Source organism: Dermacentor variabilis, unplaced genomic scaffold, assembly GCF_050947875.1.
Source record: "Dermacentor variabilis isolate Ectoservices unplaced genomic scaffold, ASM5094787v1 scaffold_14, whole genome shotgun sequence".
Taxonomy (NCBI): domain Eukaryota; kingdom Metazoa; phylum Arthropoda; class Arachnida; order Ixodida; family Ixodidae; genus Dermacentor; species Dermacentor variabilis.
Window position 1 is genome coordinate 14,444,959 of NW_027460302.1, and position 27,262 is coordinate 14,472,220.

Consider the following 27,262-nt stretch of genomic DNA (forward strand, 5'->3'; position numbering starts at 1 on the left):
CTTGGAGAAATAATCAACCAATGTGATGGCGAACTTGCAATCCTGTGGAGCTCTCTTCAGGGGGCCAACAATGTCTATGGCGACTTTTTGCCAAGGGCGCCCGGGAAGTGGAACTGGTTGCAGTGGAGCTGGTGTTGTCTTCGCACTCTTGTCTGCCATCTGACAGACGCTGCAGTTTCGTATTGCGACTTCTGTTTGCCAACCCATGCCCGGCCACCAAAAGCATTGGCGAAGTCGCGCTTTCGTCCCGACGATTCCGGGATGAGCTTCGTGCGCTGTGGAAATAACCTGATGCGTAGGTGACTGCGGGACCAGAAGTCGCTCTCCACACAGAAGTAAGTTATTGACCACTGACAACTCATTGCGTAGCATGAAGTATGGCTGCAGCTGGCTCAGGACGAGCTTGTGTGGATGCCATGACGACGTAACATACTCTGACTTCCTCCAGAGGGCCGATGCTACGGGTGGACTGCTTGAACTGATCCCTATTGAGGCACAGTGGCTTAACTAGGAACACAGCTTTAGATGATTTGTCTTCGGGTGGCAGAGTACATTTTTTTATTTATACAATGCTGCGGACTCATGGTCCAAGCAGGGTGGTCGATACAAGAAATACAAAAGAAACAGCAACGAAAAAAGCGACAACAACACAGGCTCAGAAAGGTTATTTCACAGTTTGACCACTTGTTTTGATAAGGCAGTTCCATTCACAAATGGTTCTCGGGAAATAAGAAAACTTAAATAGGTCTATGCGAGCAAAATATGGGGTTAGGGCGTTTTCATTGCGGTGTCGGGTGGGCCTGCTAGTTAAGGGTGACAAATATGTTGATGCATCTAGCGCTAATTTGTTTTCTAAAAGTTGGGAAAGAAATTCTAGTCTAAATTTTTGCCTTCATGCCTGTAATAGGGGAATGCCATTTGCTTGCGTGAAATTGGAAGGCGAATCTAATGCTGAAAATTTGTTAAAAATAAACCTTACGGCATTTCGCTGAATACGTTCAAGAGAATCAATGTTGCGCTTAGTACGAGGATCCCATATAATGCACGCATATTCCAGTCTTGGCCGCACAAGAGCAATATAGCAGAGCAGCTTAAAATTAGTGGGAGCAGTTTTAAGTTTATGTTTAAGCACACAAAGCTCACGGAAGGCGTATGAACAAACATTATCAATATGAAGATTCCAAGAGAGGTTTGAAGTGAGTGTTACACCGAGATATTTATAGCAATTTACTTCTTGTAATGGTGAAGACCCTAATATGTACGTACATGACAGCAGATTTTTTTGGCGAGTTACTGGAAGGGAGACATATTTGCTCGTGTTAAGGGTCACTCCCCATTTTATATACCATTCATGTATATTGCCCAGACTAGTGTTGAGAATAGTGTAATCGTTAGTGGAATTAATTTCTTTAAACAAAACACAATCATCAGCAAACAATCTTATTTCTACACCAGGGCAAACAACATCAACAATATCATTAAAATACAATATAAAGAGTAAAGGGCCTAACACGCTGCCCTGAGGTACACCGGATGTGACCGGAAGACAGCCCGAGTGTTGACCCGCTACATCAACGTATTGTTTACGATTACTCAAATAAGCTGAAATCCAGTCAACAAGTATTTGTGGAATGCCTAGTGTTTCAAGTTTGAAAGTGAGTTTACTATGGGGAACATTATCGAAGGCTTTGCAAAAATCTAAAGAAAGCATGTCTATCCTATCGTGTCTATCGAGGGTCAATGCCAGAGAATGAAATAATGTGACAAGTTGAGTTATGGCTGATAGTCCTTTCCAAAATCCGTGCTGATATTTGGTCAATATGCAGCGTTCCGGCCTGGCAGCAACTGGGAGGCGTGACAGTGCATCTGCAACCTTGTTCTCTGAGCCCTTCCTGTATTCCACGCTGTAGTTGTAACGGACAAGTTGTTCCGCCCACCTTGCAATGCGAAAAGGGCGTCGCCCTGTGCTCTTGTTAGAGAGCAATGCTGCTAATGCCTGGTGATCAGTTTGAAGAGTGAATGGTCATCCCTATAAGTAGACATGCCTCTTCTCGCATGCCCGTATGCAGGTCAATGCTTCACGCTTGCTGGTGGAGCACTTCCTTTCTGCATCGGTTAGTCCGCAAGGCAAATGCAATGGTGCAAGTTTTCTGACCGTCTAATTCAGGAGCATTACTTGCGACAATAACCGGGAGAGCTGGGTCAAACGTGTAACACTTTGTGGAAGGCCCTGGAATGTCTTCACTCTCTCAAAACTTGCCTGTGCGTCTGTGTCCCACTCAAAACGTAAGTCTTTGCGCAAAAGTCGACGCATGGGCTCCACTTCCTAGGCTAGCCTCGGTATGAACTTTGCAGAGTACTCAACAAGGCCCAAAAACGAACGGAGTGTGGCTGTGTCTGTTGGCCTGGCGGCGTGGATGATTGTACTGACTTTAGCTTGAAGGGGCGCCATGCCTTCAGTGCTGACACAATGCCCAAGGAAAGGCAATTGTGTTGGATTGAAAACACACTTCTCATTCAGCTTCAGTCCTGCTTTCACCATGCGACGCAGAACTGCCCTTCCAGGTTCTCCCGGTGTTCTTTCTCTGGAAATAAATTATGTCGTCTATGTAGGAAAGAACACCTTGGCTGCGTTGTGGGATTCTCGTCATGAACTCCTGAAAAGCTGCTGGCGCTGACACCAATCCAAAACAGACCCTTTCAAACCTAAAAAGACCCTCGTGCATTATAAACGCTGCGAGATCCCTGGCGTCCAGGTGTAGCAGAGCTTGGTGGTATGCAGAGGCAAAGCCTAGTTTTGAGAAGTGGTGGGCTCCATTTAGGGCATGCAGCAGCTATTCAGTGTGAGGCTGCGGGAAGTTGTCGACCTTAATGGCTTTGTTTGACTCCCTCAGGTCAACAGAAAGACGTATGCTGCCATCTTTCTTCTGGACTGCAACGATGGGAGAAACCTGTTCAGAGGCATCAATCCTTTCCATGATGTCAGCGGAGAGTAGGGTCTGGAGTTGGTTGCTCACTGTTTGGTGTATCGAGAATGAAAGGTGTCTTAACTTCTGGGCGAGTGGGGAGACTGACTGTTCTATCTTGACCCTGTGTTCAAAACCTGTGACAAGCTCCAGGCCTGGCATAAACAGGTGAAAAAACTTGGCCCATAGCAACGCAGGCATGCTGAACTTTGGGGCACTCTGTGGCTGCTTTCTGATAGCGCCTTGTGGTGGGCATGCATTCTTGTGGGTCCAGGCTCGTTGCAGGAAACATTGATGTTGCGGAGGCGGCGGCTCCACAGCTGTGTGCAGGCAACGTAACTCTGCCCCTGTTCAAAGATGCAGGGCTTGCACAGCATCTAATTCCACTGTGCGTGACAAAAAGCGGTACGACGGCTACTTGTGCCTTGTGCGACAACCTTGCTTCAACAAGCCAAGCACTGTAATCCTCTGGCGTGAAAAATCAAGCAGCGTTATGCTGGAGCTCCTAAGTTGTACCTTATCTTGAAAAAGGATTTGAAAGCGGCCTCCCCCAAAGATTTACATGGCTGAGCCTTGTGTCGACTAGAAATGTGACTTCACTCACATGCGACTTCACATCAATCGTCGTCACGTCGGTGCTAACCTAAACTTTTCTGTGTTTGTTGGTAGGGACAGTCGAAATGCTAGTGACGCTTGTGGTGTCATCGTTGCGGATAAGTTCACAAACTGGGGCTGGCCTTCATCATTGGCTGCGATGAGAGCTTCGATAAACACGTTGGAAGTGGCAGCAGCGTCTGCAACAGGTGCGGCCGCGCACGGGCAGCACGATGGTTTGCATCTTGTTGCACAGCAGTCATCACAGGTGTCAGCAGCAGCGATTTCCGAGCTGCGTTGGTGCTGACTGGGGGGGGGGCTGGACTTTTTGAAGCCAAGACGGTGACTATGTTGCCTAGCAAGGTTGCGTCCGCGTAGTTGCTGCTGTGCAATGGAGTGAACCGGGTTCGCTAGGGCTTCATGTTCTTGATGGTTTGCTCGCGAAGTTGGGCTATTCCTACTGCATGGTCAAATGTTAATGCGTCGCCTTCCGAGCAGAAGTCTTCTTCTCAATCGCAGGCATACAATGCCAGCGATGAACTGCTCACTCAAGTTATCATCCGTGGCAGCGGCAAAGTTACAAGAGGCTGCCAGTTCCCGGAGCGCCAAAGCAAAGTCGGTAACTGACTCACCGGACAGCTGACGACACTCACGGAAATGATGACGCTTGACCCGAATGTTGGCGGTGAAGTGCTTTGCCAGTGTGTCAACTGCAATGTCGTACAAGTCCGGAGGGCTTGCGACCGTAGTGTCCGTGGTAGTCTGTGTCCCATCCTTCACACTTCCCATAAGCGTCGTGTCGGTGGTTCCTGAACTCAGCGGCAGCTGTCGGGGAGGCGGTGCCGGCAGGGCATCGAATATCCATTGACCCCCGGGGCCCAGGCAGTGAAGGAGTGCGCGCCAGCGGGTTGTTGACCACTCGTTGGCGCCAGACGCTAGCAGGAAGTTTTGGAACTGAAACCAGCGGTGCAAAGGTATTGCTGGCGTTCCCAGAGTCTCGAGGAACGGTGGTGGTGGCGATATCCCGGAGGCCATCCTCGTCGTCAATGTGGTGTCGCGATGCCGAGGGCCGCTAACCCGATAGCAACAATCTCGGGACACACGTACGCCGCCGTGGGCTACCAACGACTGACTCTTTATTGCAGTGCACTTATATATATGACATCACAGGCTACAGATCACAGTGCCATCTCTGATGGTGTCACACAACCAATACCCATATACAACAGTACTGCTTCTGTTCTTCAGATTATGCAGAAGCCGAGAAGATTTCTCTTGCGTGCCTGCCCATCGTAGAGAGTCTGGACTTGCACTTCTTTACTCTGCCCATTTAGGCCAGAGGCAAAGTCGTAGTCATCAAAGAGCTGGCTCCAAGAAGGCCATACTGACGTCCGGTCAAAGTCAAACCTTGGCGGAGCTTGAACTGCGAACATGCCGTGAAAGGGATTGACTGTGTTGTCTTGTGACATGGCACCGCTTGACGAAGATAGTGCAATGCTCCTCAAATATCAGAAGATATTTCTGACACCATGTGATGTTACGGCCCTTGCCATATGCCAAACACAGCCGGACTAGCTGCAGGAAAGAACTGAGCGGCAACTCCGATGGCGGGCTTGATAGAAACAACCTTTATTTCATGCCAGCTGCCTACATATTGTTACGTGTGGAAAGACACAGACGAAAGATGCTATTTACATGCTATTTACACTGGAGCCAGGCACAGGGTTCGTACAGACTCAAAAGCGGAAAATTCAAGGATATTCAAGGAATTTCAAGGCTCAGTGGGAGTATTTTCAAGGACTCGACACAATGCTACATGCAGCAGTTTTCAATATCAGGTACAAATTTTACTGAACGAAGTCGAAAAAAAAAAAGAATTTAAAGGAACAGCTTATATTGCACAAACCAACATAATATTACTGAATAAATTCGAAAAAAAAAAAATATTTCGAGGAACAGCTTGTACTGCACTAAACCAACATAATATTACTGAACAAAGTCGAAAAAAAAAAAGAAACATTTCAAGGAACAGCTTGTATTGCACTAAACCAACATAATATTACTGAACAAAGTCGAAGAAAAACATGTCAAGGAACAGATTGTATTGCACTAAACCAACATAATATATGTTCCGTCTTGAAAAACACACTGCAGTGCATAGCACCAATGTCGAACAGCAATCCATTCTGTAAAAGTGCTAATGGCAACTTCAGGGGAGCTCCTGCCGCTTTTCCTGAATCTTCTGGTTGAGGCTACACAGTTCCTCAGTCTTGCTTCGTGCAGCCTTCCTCAGACTATTTGACCTGACCACATACTTCAGATCATTAGCTGCTTCTGCCTTTTCGGCATAGGTATCCGCTGAAGCCTGGAAGTCAGCTATTGTTGCCTCGAGTTTCTTTTTCTTTTTTTTTTCATTGCGTCAATCTCTTCGTCGATGCAGCGCCTCTTTGATTCCCTTACATCATCACATTGCTTCTTTTTTTCTGCTTCCAGATATGCAGCATACTGCTGCCGGGCAGCTGATACAGCAGTCCTCAGCTCTTTTGTAATAGGGACATTAAGGACGCCCCCTGCCTTGTCCACAGCGTCGCACACAATACGTTGCAAAATGTACGACAGGCCCTTCAGGTTTTCTACAGCAACCTAGCGGTTCACGCTAAACCCTCGCTCCACAGTGGCCTGTCCGTGGCTGAGCACGAGCAAAAGTTTGACAACCTTCCATAGTTCCCCACATGATGAATTAAACTTCATCAGCTCAGTCAAGAACTCGTCCAACCTGTTTACGTTCTTCTCAAACATTCGCAGGTTATGCATCTCTTCCTGCAGGAACTCGGTGTACTCCCCTAGTACAGTGTCTCTTTGGTGCTCAGACATTCTGCCCGCTGTAATGAGGGCATCCAACACTCTTCTGAAGCCGGCCAGGCACTCATCTGGTTTAGTACACATTTGTTGTGGGTCCAGAGAGGACAAACTCCTAACGATTGGGAATTTCAGTGGACTTCTCTCAAGCACCTTCTTTGTCAAACTGATCAAGAAGCGTTTGCATTCCATGCGGAACTGGAACACGTCCTTTTGGCTTGCTTTAGTTTTCCTGACAGTCTGTTCAGCGGCATGGCCTACATCCACCTTTTCAAGTGGAGTGTGGTTCTCAGTGCTTTCAATGTCCACCATCAGCAGACCAGTGGCTCCTTTTGCTGAAGACAAGACCGAGCACTTCAGAAACTTCGTCAGTAGCTTCCTGACCACAGTTTCCAAGTCCCTTGCAAGAAAGAACACCATGGGCTGATCCGTTTGGTACTCAGTGAGGAATGGCTTGAGGGTCATGGCCACACCAAGTGCAAATTGAAGCTTTGCTAGCAGTAAGTCATCCCTGGCAAACTCACACAAGTTGTGAAATGATCCACAACTTCCTTCTTCCTTGCAGCTGCAATAAACTTCTTAATGTCACACCACAACAGCAAGGCTCTCTCTATCACAGGCACATTCTCCAACCACCGGTGGGCAACAAAGTTCAGGGGAAAAGTATCCTGACCGGTAACTGCTGAGAAGTCCTCCCTTCTTGCAGGAGAACCATGGAAAAGCGCGCTCAGACTGGAGAGCAGACAGTTAAGTCCCCACTTACTTGCCGTAACACCTGCCCTGTAGGCGTTGTGCATGGTGTGGAGGCCACAAGTCCCAATGTCCAGACATTGAACTTGGTATGCTTGATGCAGGTACTCTTGGAAATTCTTGAGTAACTTCAGGTTAACATTGGGACCATCCATTGAAATCTGAAGAATTTTCTCAAGAGGGAAAGGCTCGAGTGCAGTCAGCAGCGTTCCTTGGATGTCTTCGGATGTTGAGTGCCCCATAAACACCGAGGTATAGTACCTCGTTGCCACCTTGTGAGACGAATTCCAAAACCGGATGTGAACATCCAATTGTTTCCGCTGGAGATAGTAGTCGTTCGTGGACTCGTCGAAGAGTACCACATAGTAATCGCAATCTTTTATATCCCGTTGCAGATAAAAAGAAGGGCCTCAGACCATGGCACGTCACATAGGCACATCTTTTCTCTCCGCAAGAAAATGCTTTGGCCACGCCACTGTCCGGGAACATACGCTGGAATAGCTGGCCTGCTTCCGACGACGACCGATAGGAGAAATGCGATGTGACAACCTTCAAAGTCCACAGAATCTCCGCGTTCGTCACCAGCTCGTGTGCCTTGCAAGCATCGTCTAGCTTTCCCGATTGCGAAGGAGGTGGAACGGCTGACTGTTGCCCCGTACTTGGAACTAAGTACCTTCGCACCGAACTGTTGGCTGCAATCTCCATGACGCCAGCATGCTTAGCACTCTTCATATGGCTCTTTAACGCTGACTCGCCCATGTTGGTGATATCGAAGGTCTTTCCGCAAGGCCTGCATCTTGCACAGTGCTCACTCGTCGTATCTAGTGCAATCCAGTCTTTGTAAGCCTCATTGTGAAGCCACGCGCCTTGAAATTTGCTTTTCCCAGGCATTTGCTTTGTATTCAGATGCTTCAGCCGCAACAAGTCGGGTGCAGAAGCGACGGCACAATGCAATGCCGTCAACCACCATAACAAAGCGCCAAGATCAGATTGGATTGAATCGGCTCAAGTTAATGCAATGCCGTCAACCACCATAACAAAGCGCCAAGATCAGATTGAATTGAATCGGCTCAAGTTGGCTTCAGGGCCGAGTGGCTCCAGTGTGGCTAACCGTCGCGCAACATTGGCTATATTAGCACAGACTGATTTTTTACGCCTGAAACGCATATATTGAAACATGGTACTGAAAATACAAATATTTTAACTGCGTTTTTTTTATTAATAGTCATTTGCATGTACTACGCTAGGAATTCAAGGATTTTCAAGGAGCAGCAAAAAGTCCAGGATTTTCAAGGGCCTTGAAAACCAAATATTCAAATTCAAGGGTTTTCAAGGTTTTCAAGGACCTGTGCGCACCCTGCAGGCAGCCAGGCTGACACTCGCTCGTGCCAAGGGCACCGACCAACTACTTCGTCGTTCTCGCGGCGGCCCGTCTCTTGAGCATCGCTCCATGATATCGTAATATTACCCCCCGGTGGCAAAAGCACCGTCACGGTGCTGTTAAATATCCAAGGTGCATGGAGAGTTGTAGGGCTTGAGTCGGGCAACGTGGACAACGTCACTGGTTGTCACAGCGGAGAACGTGGTGGGCGTGGCTAGAGCGATTTCATAGGTGACATCGGTCACTTTGCGTATCATGCGATATGGGCCTGTGTAACAGGAAAGCAGTTCTTCACAAAGGCCGACTTTACGCTATGGTGACCAAAGCAACACGAGGGCACCGGGCACAAAATGGACATCACGGTGACGAAGGTCGTAGCGTTGTTTCTGATTGTCTTGAGACACTTGTAGACGAGCACGCGCAAGTTGGCGAGCATGGTCAGCATGGGCAACTGCATCACAGGCATAATCGCTAGTTGAAGCTGTGGCGGACGGAAGCACAGTGTCCAGTGGTAGCGTTGGTTCGCGGCCATACAATAGGTAAAACGGGGAAAAGCCAGCAGTTTCGAGACGAGAAGAGTTGTATGCAAAGGTAATGTAAGGTAGAGCCAGGTCCCAGTCACGGTGGTCGTCTGAAACGTACTTGGATAGCACGTCTGCAAGGGTGCGGTTCAAACGCTCAGTGAGGCCGTTTGTTTGAGGGTGGTAGGAGGTAGTAAATTTATGCTGTATTGAGCAGGCACGCATGACGTCGTCAATGACTTTGGCCAAAAAGGTGCGGCCGCGGTTTGTAAGCAATTGAAGCGGAGCACCATGCATCAAAATGATATCATGTAGCAGGAAGTCCGCAACATCAGTTGCGCAACTGGTCGGAAGAGCACGGGTTACGGTGTAGCGGGTCGCGTAGTCTGCCGCTACTGCAACCCACTTGTTTCCTGATGTGGATTCCGGAAATGGGCCGAGAAGGTCCAAGCTGACACGATGGAAGGGCTCGGCAGGGATGTCGAGCGGCTGCAGGTAACCAGCGGGAAGCTGGGAAGGCTTCTTGCGTCGTTGGCAAAGTTCACAAGCGGCGACGTAACGTCGTACGGAACGGGCAAGGCCCGGCCAGAAAAAACGGCGACGTACACGGTCATAGGTTCGAGATACGCCGAGGTGTCCTGCCGTTGGTGCGTCATGAAGCTCTTCTAGAACGGTGGAGCGGAGGTGTTTAGGTATTACAAGCAGGAACTCAGAGCCGTTCGGATGAAGGTTACGACAATACAGAGTACCGTCGCGGAGGACGTAGAGGCGTAGAGCATGATATCCATGATATCGTAATAATATCGTTTTCAGGTAAGCGCGGTTCACCGTCTAACAAATGCATGTATGTATGTACGCCTGCATGTATCGGAATTTTCTGGAATGTTATCGATTGTTCTATCCGCTGTCTGTTGTCACCGAACCTTGTGTAATCGATTGCATGTATGTGCAACGCAAATGGTGTAGAACTTTCTGCAATACACGCGGGAACCAGCGATTACTCTGGAGCCTTCAATGGCTTGTGTATAAAAGCCGTCGCACTTGACCAGTAGATCAGATTTCGCCGATCGCCGACTGTGTTCGCCGCCATCGTTGCACTTTAGGTGTAGCCTGTTTTTGTGGGCAAAGATTCGCCCAATAAAAGTTAGTTTTGTCATTCAAAGTATTGTTACTGTGCCCTTTGCCATCACTACTACGTGACATCTGGTGGAGGTGCTTTGTGCTCATGTACCGGACGCTCACGCACCCAAGCCTGAATGTGGAAGACAACAACGTCACCAAGAACCAGCGAGGTAGCTGCAGGCTGCAAGAACTGCCCTCGTAGCATGGACTTTTGTCTGAGACAACCAGGACGTTCGTTGCCAAGTCAACCCCAATGGCAGCCCCAGCGTACCCCATCGTGCTGCAACAGCCCAGGGAGCCACCAACCTACCATGGATCATCATTTAAAGACCAAGATAACTGGCTGGAAACATATGAAAGGGTCACTGCATTCAACAACTGGAACTCTGAGGACAAGCTCCAGCATGTGTACTTCACCTTAGAAGATGCCACCAGGACCTGGTTTGAGAACCGGGAATCAACCCTGATTACATGGGACCTGTTCCGCGATGGCTTCTAGCAGACGTTCATGAGCGTCCTGCTGAAAGAGCGAGCCAAAGCTCTATTGGAAACCTGCATGCAGCTGCTGAACGAGAACATAGCAATCTTTATAGAGAAAATGACTTGCCTCTTCCGACATGCCGACCCAGACATGCCAGAAGAGAAAAAAGTTTGCTTCCTGATGCACGGTATGAAGCAAGAGCTTTTCGCCGGATTGATATGCAACCCGCTTAAGACTTGCCAAATTTATTTCCGAGGACACAACTATTGACAAGACCCTTGATATGCGGACAAGGCAATATAATCGCCGACAGCTGACCACAAGCCACACCGACGTTCAAACACTCGGCACTGACGACCCGCGGGAGACTATCAGAGTGGTCATTCATGAGGAACTGCAGGAGCTCTTCCCAAGGTCGCAGCCTCAAGTGGCCTCTATTGCCGACTTTGTCGAAGAAGAGGTTCAGCGAGCGCTTGGAGTTCCTGAGTTGCAATCACCGCAGCCCCAGCCAGAAGCGATGAGCTACGCTGCCGTCGCCCATGCTGCCGCACGTCACCAATGAAGAGAATCTTGACATCGCCACCTATCTCCAGCACACCGAAGAAGCCCAACAGCTCGCCCACCTGCGGATCAGGAACCAGCAGAGAACCAACAGCCGACACTACAACCTTTGACGATGCTATGTCAAGTACCAGCCCAGCGAACGTGTTTGGCTTTGGACCCCAATACGCCGACGAGGACTTAGCGAGAAGCTACTGCGTCGCTATTTTTGAGCCTACAAGATCATCCGACGCATTGGTGCACTCGACTATGAGGTCGTACCAGACAGCATTTCGCTGTCACAGCGGCGCCACTCACATCCTGATAAGTGCATGTTGTGCGACTTAAGCCGTTTTACCAGCGCTAATGAACTTTAGGACTTTGCATAGTTGATCTTAGGATTTTTTTTTGGGACTCTGTTAGTTTGGACTTCGTTTTTTTTTGTTCTTTTGTTACTTTTGTTTGATAAGTGTACTTTTGTGCTTTGCTCTCCTGTTATGTTTGTAGCAACGGAACAATGCTTTTTGAGAGGAGGGCATTGACACGTGGACTAGTTTATCTTTTTTGGGTGAGTGCTGTTCACCATCTAAATAATGTTATCGCTCAGGGCGGGAGGCACCTGCTGTTGGAATGTTATCGATTGTTCTATCCGCTGTCTGTTGTCACCGAACCTTGTGTAATCTGATTGCATGTGTGTGCAACACAAATGGTGTAGAACTTTCTGGAATACACGCGGGCACCAGCGATTACTCTGGAACCTTCAATGGCCCATGTATAAAAGCCGACGCACTTGACCGGTAGATCAGATTTCGCCGATCGCCAACTGTGTTTGCCGCTATTGTTGTGCTTTAAGCGTAGCCTCTTTTTGTAGGCACAGATTTGTCCAATAAAAGTTAGTTTCGTCATTCACAGTATTGCTACTGTGTTCTTTGCCATCACTACTATGTGACAATATATGAAAAACACTGATGTGACAAGTGACATCACTTACACATGTTTACGACATCAGGGCCACAGCGCCAGATAACGTGGACACGCGTGGCATAGGCACTATCACCACGATGTCAATGGACAATAAATCCAAAGGAAGAGCAGGGGAATTTAACTACTCTCTTTAACTACAATCCCCAAAAATAAAAAAAACAAAAATGAAAGTGGACTTAATGCCATTGCAATTACTGGCAGCATTTACAATAATGGCAGGTGTGCATGTTGTAGTGGCCTACAGTGGCACCTCCTCATTTAAAGGGACACTAAAGGCTACTATGAAGTCAAGTTAAAGTGATAAAGCAATGCCCTAGAATGTCTAAGGCATAAATATAATCATGAACAGGCTTTAGTAATCGAGAAATTGAGGTAAATGCATGAGACGATTTGAGACTCCCCAGCGACATTCTGGTACTAGCCCGATGACGAAGGCACTCCTCATCATAATTTATGTCACTAGTATTCAACTACTCGTATTAAAAAAATCATTTCATTAGATTATTAGATGGAAGCAAATGCTACTTGTATACTATTCGATTCTAAGAAAAAATAAATTTTCACATTACCCTTGAGTAGTATGGATGATCGAAAGGTTTTGTCTTCGCTTGACTCTGCGCGCTCAACTTTGCGCCGTAGACGCTTCGGAGTTTCAGCTGTTTCGTTATCCCGTCATGCTGCGGTGGTCCTGCTGGCTCGCGAAACTTGCATTTGGAACAAGCAGCGAGAATGCCACTTCCACGTGATGCGCGAACAGTCTGCGGAACTTGGTCGAGGGCACTTGCAGTGGCGAATCCAACGTTACTTATCACCGTGTGCCAACGAGTGAACCTCTCCGTTCGAAGTGGTTATGTGCCGTACCTCTGCCACAGCGCGCTGGCAAAGAGCCGAAAAATCACGTAGTGTGCTCGCTGCACTCTCGTCCAGAGGATTACGAGTTCAACGCAGACTTACTGAAGTCGTGTGGAGTGCCTTTCAAGGCCGCCATTGTAGTAGTATGCAACGACGCCAGCAGCGCGAGCCCTCAGCAGCAGGTCACGTTCATCAGTGCTTAAATTGCTGAAGTCGAGCCCAGCATCGCGAGCCAATGTGTCATTGCCATGGTCGTCCATTGCAACGAGCGTCGAAGTTGGCGTCATAAAATAAAGAACCAGCTTATCGTTGCGCGCTTTCCCTTCCGCTAGCCACGATAGTTCCGCTTTCACGCTGTTGTCGGCTCTGTCTTGGCTCTGTTTCTGGCCACGTGTTTGCGTTTTGTGCAGAAAAGGCGTAGCGCCGTCTGCGGGCGCCGTTTTACTCACCGACGGTGCAACGTCACTATGAGACCATGACATCACCACTCCTCGATCGGAGGGCGGGCGATTTGAACTGTGCTAGAGGTACACAGATGCTTCGGAACGCATTTTCTCTTAAAGCAAGTCTCTTCTTCGCATGAAACTAGCGTTTCGAGGTTCCTGGGATGGTATTTCAACAGTCCACGTTGACTTAACATTAACCTCTAGCGTCCCTTTAAATATGTCTGTTAAATAGGTATCCAATAGCTTTAGCAGAGGTTGCAAAACTGTCATGTACTATGTGCATGACATCACTATGATGTTTCCTGATTGGTGCTGAAGAATATAAATTGAGAACTGTAATAAAGGCCAGTATTTTTCCTCGTCTCTCCATCGTCTTCTCTCCAATTCTGCTTAAGTTTGTGCCGGCATCTTGCCACTTAGGCCTACTTCTTAGCTGGATCGATGTGTGTCCCAACACCACAGTATAGACCTTCTGTTTTTCTCAATGAATGCAGGTGTATACTGTGTGGCAAGCTATATTAAGCAAGGCGGAAAATGAGTCAATGTGGGTCCTTGTCCATGTTTTTGTGCACAGTTGTACAAAGCCAAGTGGTCGAACAGCTTGTACTTTTTAGCCACACGAGTGGCAGTCCATCTGGTTGAACTTACCGGCAGCAGTGGTGAGTGCGAGGGCAGCTAGCAGCCTCCCCGAGCTGGCATGCAGAAGCCGCACATCCGTAGCGGCCGATGCCACCAGGTCACCGGCCGTGTCCAGGCACGTGACAGGGCCCCCCGGATGTGCCTGGCTGGGTCCCACCAGGGTGTGCACCACCACTGCCCCTTTCAGGTCCCAGACACGCACTGAGCCATCGTCATAGCCGACCGCCGCCCGCCGCCCATCTGACAGGAAGTGCCCTGCCCCACAGGAAGCACCTGGGCCCACCAGGCTCTTGCATTGGCCACTGGGAACCTGTAATTGTTATCGTAACACTGAAAGAGTCATAAAAGATTTCGGCGATTCCTCGAGTTTCAAACTAATTTACTGCAAAAGTGCAGTAATGATAAACTAGCATGACAGTACCATATAATAAGTACCGTATATACTCGTGCAAGAACCACACTTTTTATTTCCACAATCTTGATGAGGCGACTTACATGGTGCGTGGGCCATGGCAGTCAACTTTGTCTGGCTGTGTGATTTTCTTGTGCAGAAACAGCGAAGACTGTTTTCATAATGCATGTATTTCTTTACACAAGCACGCCATGCAACCGTCTATAGTCCTCACTACTGTCACTGTCACCACAGTTCAGATTCGATTTGGTTTGGTAGCACACTCATGGATACAGTGGTCCTCAGCGTCCTACATGCAGTTAAAATTATTCTGACATCAAAGAATTTCACAACAATGTACAAAGATCCAGTATACCATGATCTTAAAATTAAAGAGCATGCACACAGGCTGGGACGCTCTTCTGCAGTCTTGAATTTTTTATTTCAACTTGAAAAGGGTGAAAATTTGGCTTAGTGGGTATGACATACTATAACAAAAGCGCAATAAAACAAGGACAGAAGGAGGGTACAACACATGCATAGATTACACTCAAGTGACTTAAATGTCGTGGACGGAGAAATCAACATTTAAAAATAATAACTTCTTTTTTTTTGACAGAGATAAGGAAGGGATGCTCACAGACTGAGAATGAAGACTTAGAAGGGTTTGGGTGCGAGCTAGTTAGAAGACTAAATTTTTGCTGGTTCAACAATCAGTCCAGTTAGAGCGTCATTATATTTGTCCGAATAGCGCAACCCTGAAAAAGTGGACACACCCAAACCTGCATCAGTGCAAAGCTAGCCAACATTCTCAACCATTCCTTAAGTTCTGTTCTCTGAGCCTGTCATGTAGGCAGCAACCTGTGTGCCCTACATAGTGTACACTAGAGGGAGATTTGATATACTATGCCCTCCGTACAGGTGGCACAAAAGTATATATGTGATCTGCACAGAGGGCATAGTATGTCAATTCAGTGTGATACTATGCAGACACAACGATGAGCAAAATGAGAACAAGGCGAAAGTAGGAGCCAATGTTTCGACAAGTGGACTTGTCTTCTTCAAGGTGACATATGCTTTCCTCGCAACAGTGGTGGCGGGGTTCTAAAGGGAAGAGGGCGTAAGGCGGGTGGGTGCAGCAATGAGCAAAGGTGTGTTAGCGGCGAGGGTGTCGAATTGAGAATAAAGGAGTGCTGTGCACAAGGTTCGGGACACAGCCGTCTGTCAATCGTGTGTTAATGTCCGTGTGTGCCGGTCTGTCAACGGCATGCAGAGCAGCCCTCTATTACCTGTTTCACTGGTGGTCGTGGGCTATCGTTCTTATCGGGCTATCGTGTCGTAAGGAGTGGCAGAAACCAGTGCTCTTAAAAAAAGAGAGAAAACACTGAAATGGTGTAAATAAATAAAGGGAGAAAATGGAAAGGAGGAAAAAAAAAGGAAAAGGAGAAAAAATGCTAAGAAACCAAGTTAAATGTTGTTGCCTATAGCTTGAAATTTAGCATAGCGAATAGATTCTAAAGCTTCCTTTGAAACGTTTATGCCTATTGGTTGCAATGTCTTGAACTTATGGATAAGGTATGATTCTCTGCATTTTCTTTCTCGTTCAGAACTGAAATTTGACTGTAAGATGTAGAGTTTAAGTTCATCAAAGCTGTGACCTGGTTGGTTGAAATGCTTGGTGACGGCTTTGGGAAGCTTTTTAGTTGTACCCGCGCAATGCCCGTTGAATCTGACGTTAATCGATTGTCCCATTTCACCAATGTATAGTTTCTTACACAAGGAACATTCAAGCATATAAATCACATCAGAACTTCAATCAATCAATCAATCAATCAATCAATTAATCAATCAAAAAGCTTTATTCCATCTACAAATCTGTTCTTTGTGGAAGACGAGGGCTAAAAAAAAAGTGGATCTATCCACTTGAGAAGCTTCAAGCCCTCGTTTAAATGGCATACAGTGAGAGCGTGGAAATACCAAACTTGTGTACACATTGTAGAATGATAATTTCCTAAGGCATTCATCGCAATAAATTCATCGGTGCTTTATACAATATTAACACTGCAAGAAAATTAGGAAATGTGCAATAAAATTATACATAATGTGTAGCTTTCACACAAAAGAAATTCATAAATTTTTCACAACAAAAGATGCCTTGATTGCACAGTTGCCAGTTGTTTCTAATTTCATTCCATATTGATGAAATTCATTTAACATCTTGTAAGCGTGTGACGAAGCATTTGTTTTGTTGACATAACGCGTGTAAAGGGTATTTTCAAGATATCATCACTGCGTGAATTATAAGACCGTGCGAGTGGTGTCAACCCCAAAAGTGTTTGTAGAGGTTCATCTGAATCGTATTTATATTTTCTGGCTAGATTTAAAGGGTACAAGTTATGCACAATTACAAGATTGTATTTTATAAATAGAGGCTTTGTGTGCGCGTTTTTTTCAACGCATGCAATGTGACGAAGTGCTTTCCTTTGTAATATAAGCAGCTGATTCAGGTTCATTAGCATGGTTGTGCCCCACACTAGACAGCAATAATTTAAATGTGAAAAAAATTGTGCATTATAAATACGAAGTTAGACAGCTGCTGGTAAGTGGAACTTGAATTTCGCCAGAATTCCTACTGCCTTGCGATGGATGTCCCAAGACAGGTGCTTTTGGAAAACTACAAGTGACTTTACTGAGTCAATTTCCATGCGCGAATTCCCTGAGATTAGATTCAAAGTAGGTGCTGCAGGGGACTGCCGAGTTGTGAAGATAATACCTTTCGTTTTAGCTATGTTAATTTCAAGCAAATTTATTATACTCCACCTGTGTAGCCTCACGGCCACGTCGTGAGCTTGCTGGGAGCAGCCCGCTTAGTGATTAATTATCACTACTTGCAGGACCAAATAAAGTTTTCCTTCCTTCCTTCCACTTGTGTAGATCACGGAGAGCTTCATTAATATTACTTTGAGGAGTTTCTAACGATGACGGGAAAAAAGTGTGTTGTATCATCTGCATAAGTTATATACTCTGCACCGTGGTTACCTTGTGTAATGTCATTTATATAGGAATTAAATAGAAGCGGTCCAAGTATGCTCCCTTGGGGGACAGCTGAGGTGACTGCTTTGCATGGAGATAAATTTCCCTGAATGCAAATACACTGCATTCTACGTTGCAGGTAGGATGTTATAAGCGCGAGCGGTGTGCCTCTAATTCCATATAGTTCAACTTTTTTAGTTAGTGTTAAGTGGTTTAGACAGTCGAATGCCTTCGAGAAGTCGATATTGTCGCGTAGTAGTGACGTTAAAGAACACAGTAGCAATACTCTTAAAGACAAAACTAGCTTTTGTTGGGCGAACCTGTGCCCACAAAGACAGGCTACACTTAAAGCGCAACGATAGCGGTGAACACAGTCGGCGATCGTCGAAAATCTGATCAACGGGTCAAGCGCGTCCGCTTTTATACATTAATAGTCGAATGTTCCAGACTAATCGTTGGGACCCGCGTGCCTTCAACAAAGTTCTACACCATTCACGTCAGGCTATGAAATCAGATAACATAAGGTTCGGTGACAACAGACAGCGAATAGAAGCATCGATAACTTTCCAGAAACTTCGGATACATGCAGGGGCGTCCCGCGCTGTGCGATAACATTTGTTAGGCGGCGAAACGTGGTCGCCCGATAAAGATAAGTACACCATGTCATTACCCCCCTCTTAAAAAGCATCAACCCGATGCTGCAAACAAACAAAAGTAATAAAGAAAAGCACTCGTAGCAACAAAAACAACAAAATAAGGAAGTTCGTCAGCGTCTGTAAAAGGGTTTAAGGCGCACCACATCGACCATTTCAGATCGTGCGCGACGCCGCTGTAAATGCGAAATTTCGTCTGGCACGACCTCATAGACCAGTGCGCCAATATGTCAGATGACCTTGTAGGGTCCGAAATAGCATCGCAGTAGTTTCTCACTGAGTCCTGGTCGGTGTATCAGGGTCCATACCCAAACACGGTCGCCGGGCTGGTACTCAACGAAGTGTCGTCGGAGGTTGTAGAGTCGGCTGTCAGTCCCCTGCTAATTCTTGATCAGCAGGCGGGCGAGCTGTCGGGCTTCTTCGGTGCGCTGGAGATAGGTAGCGACGTCAAGACTTTCCTCGTCAGTGACGTGCGGCAGCATGGCGTCGAGCGTCGTTGTCGGGTTCCTGCCATAAACCAGCTTAAATGGCATGAGCTGTGTTGTTTCTTGCACCGCCACGTTGTAAGCGAATGTTACGTACGGCAGGACTGCATCCCCCATCTTGTGCTCGACGTCGACATACATTGCTAGCATGTCGGCGAGGGTCTTGTTCAGGCGCTCCGTGAGACCATTCGTCTGCGGATGGTAGGCAGTTGTCCTCCAGTGACTTGTCTGGCTGTATTGCAGAATGGCTTGCGTGAGCTCTGCTGTAAAAGCCATTCCCCTCTGTCGGTGATGAGGACTTCTGGAGCACCATGTCGCAGCAGGATGTTCTCGACAAAAAATTTCGCCACTTCGGCTGCACTGCCTTTCGGCAGAGCTTTAGTTTCAGCGAAGCGAGTGAGACAGTCTGTCGCCACGACAATCTACTTATTTCTGGAAGTTGATGTTGGAAACGGTCCCAACAAGTCCATCCCGATCTGTTGAAAAGGTTGGTAAAGAGTCTTGATCGACTGTAGTAATCCCGCTGGCCTTGTCTGTGGTGTCTTGCGTCGCTGACAGTCTCGGCACGTCCTGATGTAATGGGCGACATCGGCGGTTACGTGCGGCTAGTAATACCTTTCTTGTATCCTCGATAGCGTCCGGGAGAAACCGAGGTGCCCAGTAGTGGGATCGTCATGTAGGGCGTGCAGTACTTCTGGACGCAGAGCCGACGGAACAAGAAGGTAGTTGGCGCAGACTGGTGAGACGTTCTTCACGAGTAGGTTGTTTTGAAGCGTGAACGAAGACAATCCATGCTTAAATGCCCTAGGGACAATGTTGGTGTGCCCTTCCAAATACTCGACTAGGGCTTTTAGCTCCGGGTCTCCTCGTTGCTCTTCGGCGAAGTCTTCCGCGCTTATTATTCCAAGGAAGGCGTCGTCATTCTCGTCATCTTGCGGCGGCGGGTCAATGGGGGCGCGTGATAGGCAATTGGCATCTGAGTGTTTTCGTCCGGACTTGTATGTTACAGTGATGTCGTATTTTTGTAGTCGGAGGCTCCACCGTGCCAGCCGTCCTGAAGGGTCCTTTAAGTTAGCTAGCCAACACAACGCGTGATGATCGCTGACCACTTTGAATGGCCTGCCATATAGGTAAGGGCGAAATTTCGCTGTAGCCCAAACGATGGCGAGGCATTCCTTTTCGGTTGCAGAATAATTGCCTTCCACTTTTGACAACGGTCGGCTAGTGTAAGCTATCTAGGACGGCACCGAGGCATAGGCTACTGGCGTCAATGTGTATTTCGGTATTGGCGTGCTCGTCGAAGTGCGCAAGTACGGGTGGCGACTGCATGCGTCGTTTGAGTTCTTGAAATGCGTCGGCCTGCAGCGTTTTCCACTTGAACTCGACGTCACATTTAGTTAGCTGTGTCAGCGGCTCAGCGATACATGAAAAGTTCTTGACAAATCGCCTGTAGTAGGCACACATGCCAAGAAATCTATGCACTGCCTTCTTGTCGATGGGCTGTGGGAACTTTGCGATGGCAGCTGTCTTCTGCGGGTCGGGGTGGACTCCAGACTAGCTGATGACGTGGCCTAGGAACAGAAGCTCATCGTAAGCGAAGCGGTGCTTTTCTGGCTTCAGAGTGAGCCCTGATGACTTGATGGCCTCTAGTACTGTTGCAAGCCGCCTAAGGTGATCGTTGAAATTTCCTGCGAAGACAACGACGTCATCCAAGTAAACGAGACAGGTCTGCCACTTCAATCCTGCTAAAACCGTGTCCATCACGCGCTGGAACGTTGCAGGCGCCGAGCACAGTCCGACTGGCATAACCTTGAACTCGTAGAGGCCGTCTGGGGTGATGAAGGCGGTCTTTTCACAATCTCTTTCGTCGACTTCTATTTGCCAGTAGCCAGACTTGAGGTCCATGGACGAGAAGTATTTAGCGTTGCAGAGCCGATCCAATGCGTCATCTATCCGTGGGAGGGGGTATACGTCCTTCTTCGTGATCTTGTTCAGACGACGATAATCGACGCAGAAACGTAGGGTTCCGTCCTTTTTCTTCACCAAGACAACAGGGGATGCCCACGGGCTTTTCGACGGCTGGATGATGTCGTCGCCCAGCATTTCGTCGACTTGTTCTCTTATAGCTTCACATTCTCGCGGCGAAACTCGGTAAGGGCTCTGGCGGAGTGGTCGAGCGCACTCCTTGGTGATTATGCGATGCTTGGCGACTGCTGTTTGTCGAATCCTCGATGACGTCGAAAAGCAGCCTTTGTATCGTTGGAGCAGACTTCTGAGCTGGTGTTGCTTAATCATGGGGAGACTTGGGTTAATGTCGTAGTCTGGTTCGGGTACCATGGTCGTCGGGGTAGATGCGGCGGAATCGAAGAGGACAAACACATCACTGGTTTCCAGAATGTCCTCGATGTATGCGATCGTCATGCCCTTGTTGATGTGCTTGAACTCCTGGCTGAAGTTTGTCAGCAACACTTCAGTTTTCCCTCCATGCAGTCGAGCGATCCCTCTTGCGACGCAAATTTCACGGTCTAGCAGTAGACTTTGGTCATCTTCGATGACGCCTTCTACGTCAGCGGGTGTTTCGGTCCTGACGGAAATAATGCTGGAGCGAGGCGGGATGCTCATTTGATCTTCGAGCACACTCAAGGTGTGGTGACTATGAGGGCTCTCCGGCAGTATCGCTTGATCTTCAGACAGGGTTATCGACTTTGACTTCAGGTAGATGATTGCGCCGTGTTGGTTCAGGAAGTCCATACCGAGAATGACGTCTCGTGAACACTGTTGCAGGATAACGAAGGTGGCAGGGTAAGTCCGGTCATGAAAGGTAATTCTTGCCGTGCAGATTCTACTCAGCATGATGAGGTGTCCTCCAGCGGTCCGAATTAACGGGCCTTCCCGTGCAGTCTTAACGTTCTTCAATTGGGCTGCGATGGGTCCACTCATGACGGAGTAATCAGCTCCTGTGTCTACTAAGGCGGTGACTGCATGGCCGTCGAGAAGCACGTCGAGGTCGGTGGTTCTTTGTCTTGAATTACAGTTAGGCCTTGGCGTCGGATCACGGCTGCGTCGCGTTGACCTGTGGTTGGTACGTGGCGTCGTCAGGTGGTCTTTCGTTTTCCTGCCGGACTTCGTCGGGACGGCGGTGTGTCGTCGTTATGTCGTCGAGATAGTCTTTTCGAAGTCTTCGGCGGTGGCAGAGGATCTTTGACAGTTCGACGAACAGCAACCGCACCTCTATCGGTTGCTGCTTTTAGTTTTCCGGATATGGGCTGACAGACCGGCCCCGGGCTGGGCCAGTGTATGGTCGGCGCTGCGGCGACAGGTAGCGGCCTCGTGACAGCCAACGGGTGGGTTGTCGGGGGCTTCACTGAGTAGCGCCGAGGTAGTTGGCGATGTCACGTGGGCGCTCCCCAAGCTGTGGACGCGGAGCGTTGACGGCGAACTCTCCGAGTCCCATGTCGCGGTATGGGCATCGGCGGTACACATGGCTGGCTTCTCCGCAGTGATAGCAGAGCAGGCGGTGGTCGGGGGCTCGCCAAATGTCCGTCTTCCTCGCGTAGGTGCGCTGGGCGATGGGTGGGCATGCTGGCGGCGGCGGACAACGGAATTGCGGCGTCACAGGGCCCTGGCGCAGTCGTGGAGGGGGACCTTGACGGCGTGCGACGGCGGCGTAGCTCATCGCTTCTGGCTGGGGCTGCAGTAATTGAGGTTGCACCTCAGGAACTCCCAGCGATCGCTGAACCTCATCTTTCATGATGTCAGCGATCGAAGCTACTTGAGGCTGCAACGAAGGCAAGACCTTGCACAGTTCTTCGCGCACAATGGCCCTGATGGTCTTTTGGAGATCAACGGAGCCCAGCGCTTGAAAGGTGCACTGAGGCATGAGCACTTGGCGGTTATATTGCCAAGTGCGCATTTCCAAAGTTTTCTCAATCGTCGTAGCCTCTGTCAGGAACTCAGCTGCAGTCTTCTGTGGGTTTCACATTAGTCCAGCGAAAAGTTCTTGCTTTACGCCTCGCATCAAGAAACATACTTTTTTCTCTTCAGACATTTCCGGGTTGGCGTGCCGGAAAAGACGAGTCATCTCTTCTGTGAAGATGGCGATGGTCTCATTGGGTAGTTGGCCTCGGGTTTCCAGCAAAACTTCGGCCCTTTCTTTTCGGACAACGCTCGTGAACGTCCTCAGGAAATTACTGCGGAACAGGTCCCATGTTGCAAGGGTGGACTCCCAGTTCTCGAACCAAGTCCTCGCGGCATCTTCCAAGGAGAAGTACACATGTCGTAGCTTATCCTCAGATGTCTAGTTGTTAAAGGTCGAGATCCTTTCGAAGGTTTCGAGCCAGGTTTCCGGATCCTCCGACGTAGCTCCGCAGAAGGTAGGGGGCTCTCTGGGTTGTTGAACTACGACGGGTGACATTGGGGCTGCCATTGTGGTTGTCTTGGCCACAATCTTTCTGGTCTTCTCAGGTAGAAGTCCGTGCTCCGGGGGCAGCTGTAGTAGACGACGGCTTGCTCGATGGTCCAAGACTATGTGGGTGCTCTCTTTGCGGTCCGGGCTTGGATCACGGCTTGTTGGGGGCGTCCGGTACACGGACGAAAAGCACTTCCACCAGATGTCACGCGGTAGTGACGTTAAAGAACACAGTAGCAATACGGTTAAAGACAAAACTAGCTTTTATTGGGCAAACCTGTGCCCACAAAGACAGCCCACACTTAAAGCGCAAACGATAGCGGCGAACACAGTCAGCCATCGTCGTAAATCTGATCTGCGGGTCAAGCGCGTCGGCTTTTATACATAAATCGTCGAATGTTCCAGACTAATCGTTGGGACCCGCGTGCCTTCCACATAGTTCTACACCATTCACTTCAGGCGATGAAATCAGATAACATAAGGTTCAGCGACAACAGACAGCGAATAGAAGCATTGATAACTTTCCGGAAACTTCTGATACATGCAGGCACGTCCCGCACTGTGCGATAACATTTGTTAGGCGGCGAAACGTGGTCACCCGATAAAGATAATTACATGTGTCAATATATATACCAACTATCAGGCGTTTTTCATCGAAGGCTTTTTGAATGATTTCTTTTTGGATGACAAGGGCAAGTTCTGTAGACCTGCCTGACATTTTAATGTCACTTTGAAGGTGCCTGCAGGTGCAAAACCTACAGGCAACATCAAAGTGACATGGAAATTTAAAAAAAACATTAAAATTAAAAAGAAAAACATTAAATTATGCGGTTTTACGTGCCAAAACCACTTTATTGATTATGAGGCATGCCGTAGTGGACTCCAGAAATTTTGACCACTTGGGGTTCTTTAACGTGCACCTAAATCTAAGTACACGGGTGTTTTCGCATTTCGCCCCTATTGATATGCGGCCGCTGTGGCTGGGATTCGATCCTGCAACCTCGTGCTCAGCAGCACAACACCATAGCCACATTAAAATTAAAAGCACTGCAAATAGTTATACACACGAAGTCGATTCTAGCTTCACTTGTACAAGTTTGGATGTGATTTATATGCTTGAATGTTCCTTCTGTAAGAAACAATATATCAGTGAAACGGGACAATCAATGAGCCTCAGATTAAACGGACACTGCATGGACACAGCTAAAAAGCTTCCCAAAGCCGTCGCCGAGCATTTCAACCAACCAGGTCATAACTTTGATGAACTTAAACTCTACATTTTACAGCCAAATTTGCGCTCTAAATGAGAAAGAAAATACAGAGAATCATACCTTATCCATAAGTTCAAGACATTGCAATCGATAGGCATAAACGTTTCAAAGGAAGCTCTAGAACCTATTTGCTATGCTGAATTTCAAGCTATAGGCAACAACACTTAGCTGGGTTTCTTAACACTTTTTTGTTTTTTTCTCCCTTTCTTCTTTTTTTCCTCTTCTTTTTCTGTTTTTCCTTTTATTTATTTATTTATACCATTTCAGTATTTTTTTTTAAGAGCACTGGTTTCTGCCGCTCCTATTATCACTATCGGAGACATGATAGCCCACGACCATCAGCGAAATAGGTTAATAGAGGGCTGCTGTGCACGCCTTTGACACGCTGGCTCACACACGGGCATTGACATGCGATTGACAGACGGCCGTGTCCCTGGCCTTGTGCACAGCACTCCTTTATTCTCAATTCGACACCCTCACCGCTAACACACCTTCGCTCGTTGCCACACCCACCTGCCTTACACTCTCTCCCCTTTAGAAGAACCCCAGCTATATATACTGTGGTGAGGAAAGCATGTCGCCTTCAAGAAGACAAGTCAATGTGTCGAAACATTGGCTCCTGCTTTCACTTTGTTCTCGCTTTGCTCATCGTCTTGAATTTCCATCTGCCGCCTTCCCCGTGTTTTCTATGCAGACACAAGCATCCCCACACAACTTTGCACCACACTGCAGTTGTCCATTTGTAATGCACAAACATAGTGAAGAGTACAAATTAAAGGATTTTAAGCAATAATATTTCTTCAACAAAAAATTTGAGATTTAAGCACTCCTTACAAGTTATGAATTCAAAAGCATGAATGTCCAATTGAACGACACTGACTCATTATGCAAAAAAGGGGTGAGGCGTGCAGACAGGACACAAGAGTAGAGAAGTGGACAACACGCGCTTGTGGACTGTTGTGTCCTGTCTGCACGCCTTACCTCTTTTTTGCATAATGAATCCTTACCAACTAGCTCAGCTTTCTGTCGTTCTAAACGACACTGAACAATCCTTTGAGTTTTGCACTGCGGATAATTTACTATAGCAATATGCGCTGACCAAGTCAGCAAGCAGCGGCACCCTGCAGTGCCAATGCCACAAACGTGACGATGCCCATCGGGTGACACATCGATTCCCTCTTGCCTCACACAACATGCGGCAGCAGGTGTTCCTGTTCACCTGATCTGCTCTGTTGAGGCGCGATTGTGACTTGCCGTCGCAGCCAATGGCAATGCGAGTTTAGGTGCCGCTTTGCCGCTGCAGATGACAGATGCCAGCTTTTTCGCTCATTGGCCCAATTGACACTTTTGCATCAATAAGGAAGGGACGCCTTTTGAAGATATGACATTTCATAAAATTTACAAGTGCAACTGTAAGCATTCCTCAAGAGGAACTTTTTTGAAATGCACGCAACCTTGTCCACTGCAGTATTGCTTGCTTTAATCTACATGCACAGATGCTCCCAGAGGCTGCTCTCCATGGTGCCCAAATTGCCAAGCATGTCTGCTGTGCGATAGCTTTACAACAACTAGCAAGTCAACCGTGCAATGCATAGCAAGGTGGCTGACCAGGCTAGCTGGTAACTTATATTGAGCATGAACAGCGCAAGAGGCAACAAGGGGATGAAAATGAGATGGTACAAGCAAAGCACAGACTTCCAATTGATGATTTTATTGACAGGTATGCAGTATACATGGAAACAAAAGAATATGCCAAAAACAAAAATTCTGGGGTTTTAAGTGCTAAAACCAGAATTATTAGGCTCATAGTAGTAGTAGTAGTAGTAGTATTAATTTGGCCATATGGGGTTCTTTAAAGGGGCCCTAAACCACACCTCGGGCTTTGCGAAAGAACACATTCAGCGGATGGTACATGCTGCTGTGAACATCTCAGCCAAATTTTGCACTTGTGCGTGGCGCGTGGGGCTCACAAGCGGAGCGCGAAGTCACCTTTTTCTCAAACACTCTCGTTTTAAAAGAAGCCAAATTCTCACTCTTTTCTATGTGCTTTATTGCGTCATAAAGCACATTCCGTTAGACTGCTGCTAATGGCCGATTGCTGACGTCTATCAAAAAGGGTGTTTGGATCAGTGCACTTGTTCCTACTGTTACCGTAGATATAATGGACACAGTTAACTAAATGGGCTGAAGTATAGCTGAAGTAAGCGAAAACTTCGCTTTAAATTTTCATAAGGATGACACATTTCCGGGCGAAACCAACTGTCCTCTCCTGACGCTCAGCCATGGCTCAGCAGCGCCCAGAGTCAGTGCGCCCGCATACGTCCGAACTATTTTTGACCGCACTGCCTTTTCAGCATCGCCGCCTTCATGCCTCGTTTGTTTCGAGTGGTTTTGAATGCGAGAAGTAGTCTCAAACCATATGAAGCTTATGATGTGACACTGGCACTTAGTTCCAACGCGGCGGATCCAGTGCTCGTCAGTGCATGTGAGTATAATATATATATGCAAGTGAATCCATTGGTGACCAAGGCCAGTGAACGGAGCCTCATGAAACCTGAAGATCAGAAGAAACCTGAAGATTAGAGCAAAGTACTTTTTTTGGCAAACTATATAAAGATAGAATAACACACTTTGATCAGCGTCACGCTTATGGATTCACAGATCCAATGGTAAGGTCGGAAATACAACCCGAAGTCGACTGTCAGCTCGTTAGGTGCACTTTTGTTTCCAGTAGTGTTCTAAGTACATGAAAATGTCTGTATATCATGAGCAGACGCAGACGTGCACGACTTTCCATGTTGGCAGAGTTAAGGTTGTTGACACTACAGCTCTCCTGTCGCCGCTTCAATCACTGTCGTTCTCACGCAGTGGCAAAAGTGCCGAACG

The 27,262-nt window shown here is 47.7% G+C and overlaps 1 protein-coding gene and 1 pseudogene across 5 annotated transcripts in view; both read right to left on the bottom strand.

The window, feature by feature from the left end:
• LOC142567694 (angio-associated migratory cell protein) overlaps positions 1–27,262 on the bottom strand; it is a 130,742-nt gene that overhangs the window by 20,308 nt on the left and 83,172 nt on the right. For all 5 annotated transcript variants that reach the window (XM_075677864.1, XM_075677865.1, XM_075677866.1 and 2 more), the window contains one exon: positions 14,145–14,445. In XM_075677864.1, the coding sequence (XP_075533979.1) occupies positions 14,145–14,445 (301 nt within the window). The remainder of the gene's footprint in view (positions 1–14,144; positions 14,446–27,262) is intronic.
• LOC142567754 (uncharacterized) lies at positions 4,247–7,928 on the bottom strand (annotated as a pseudogene).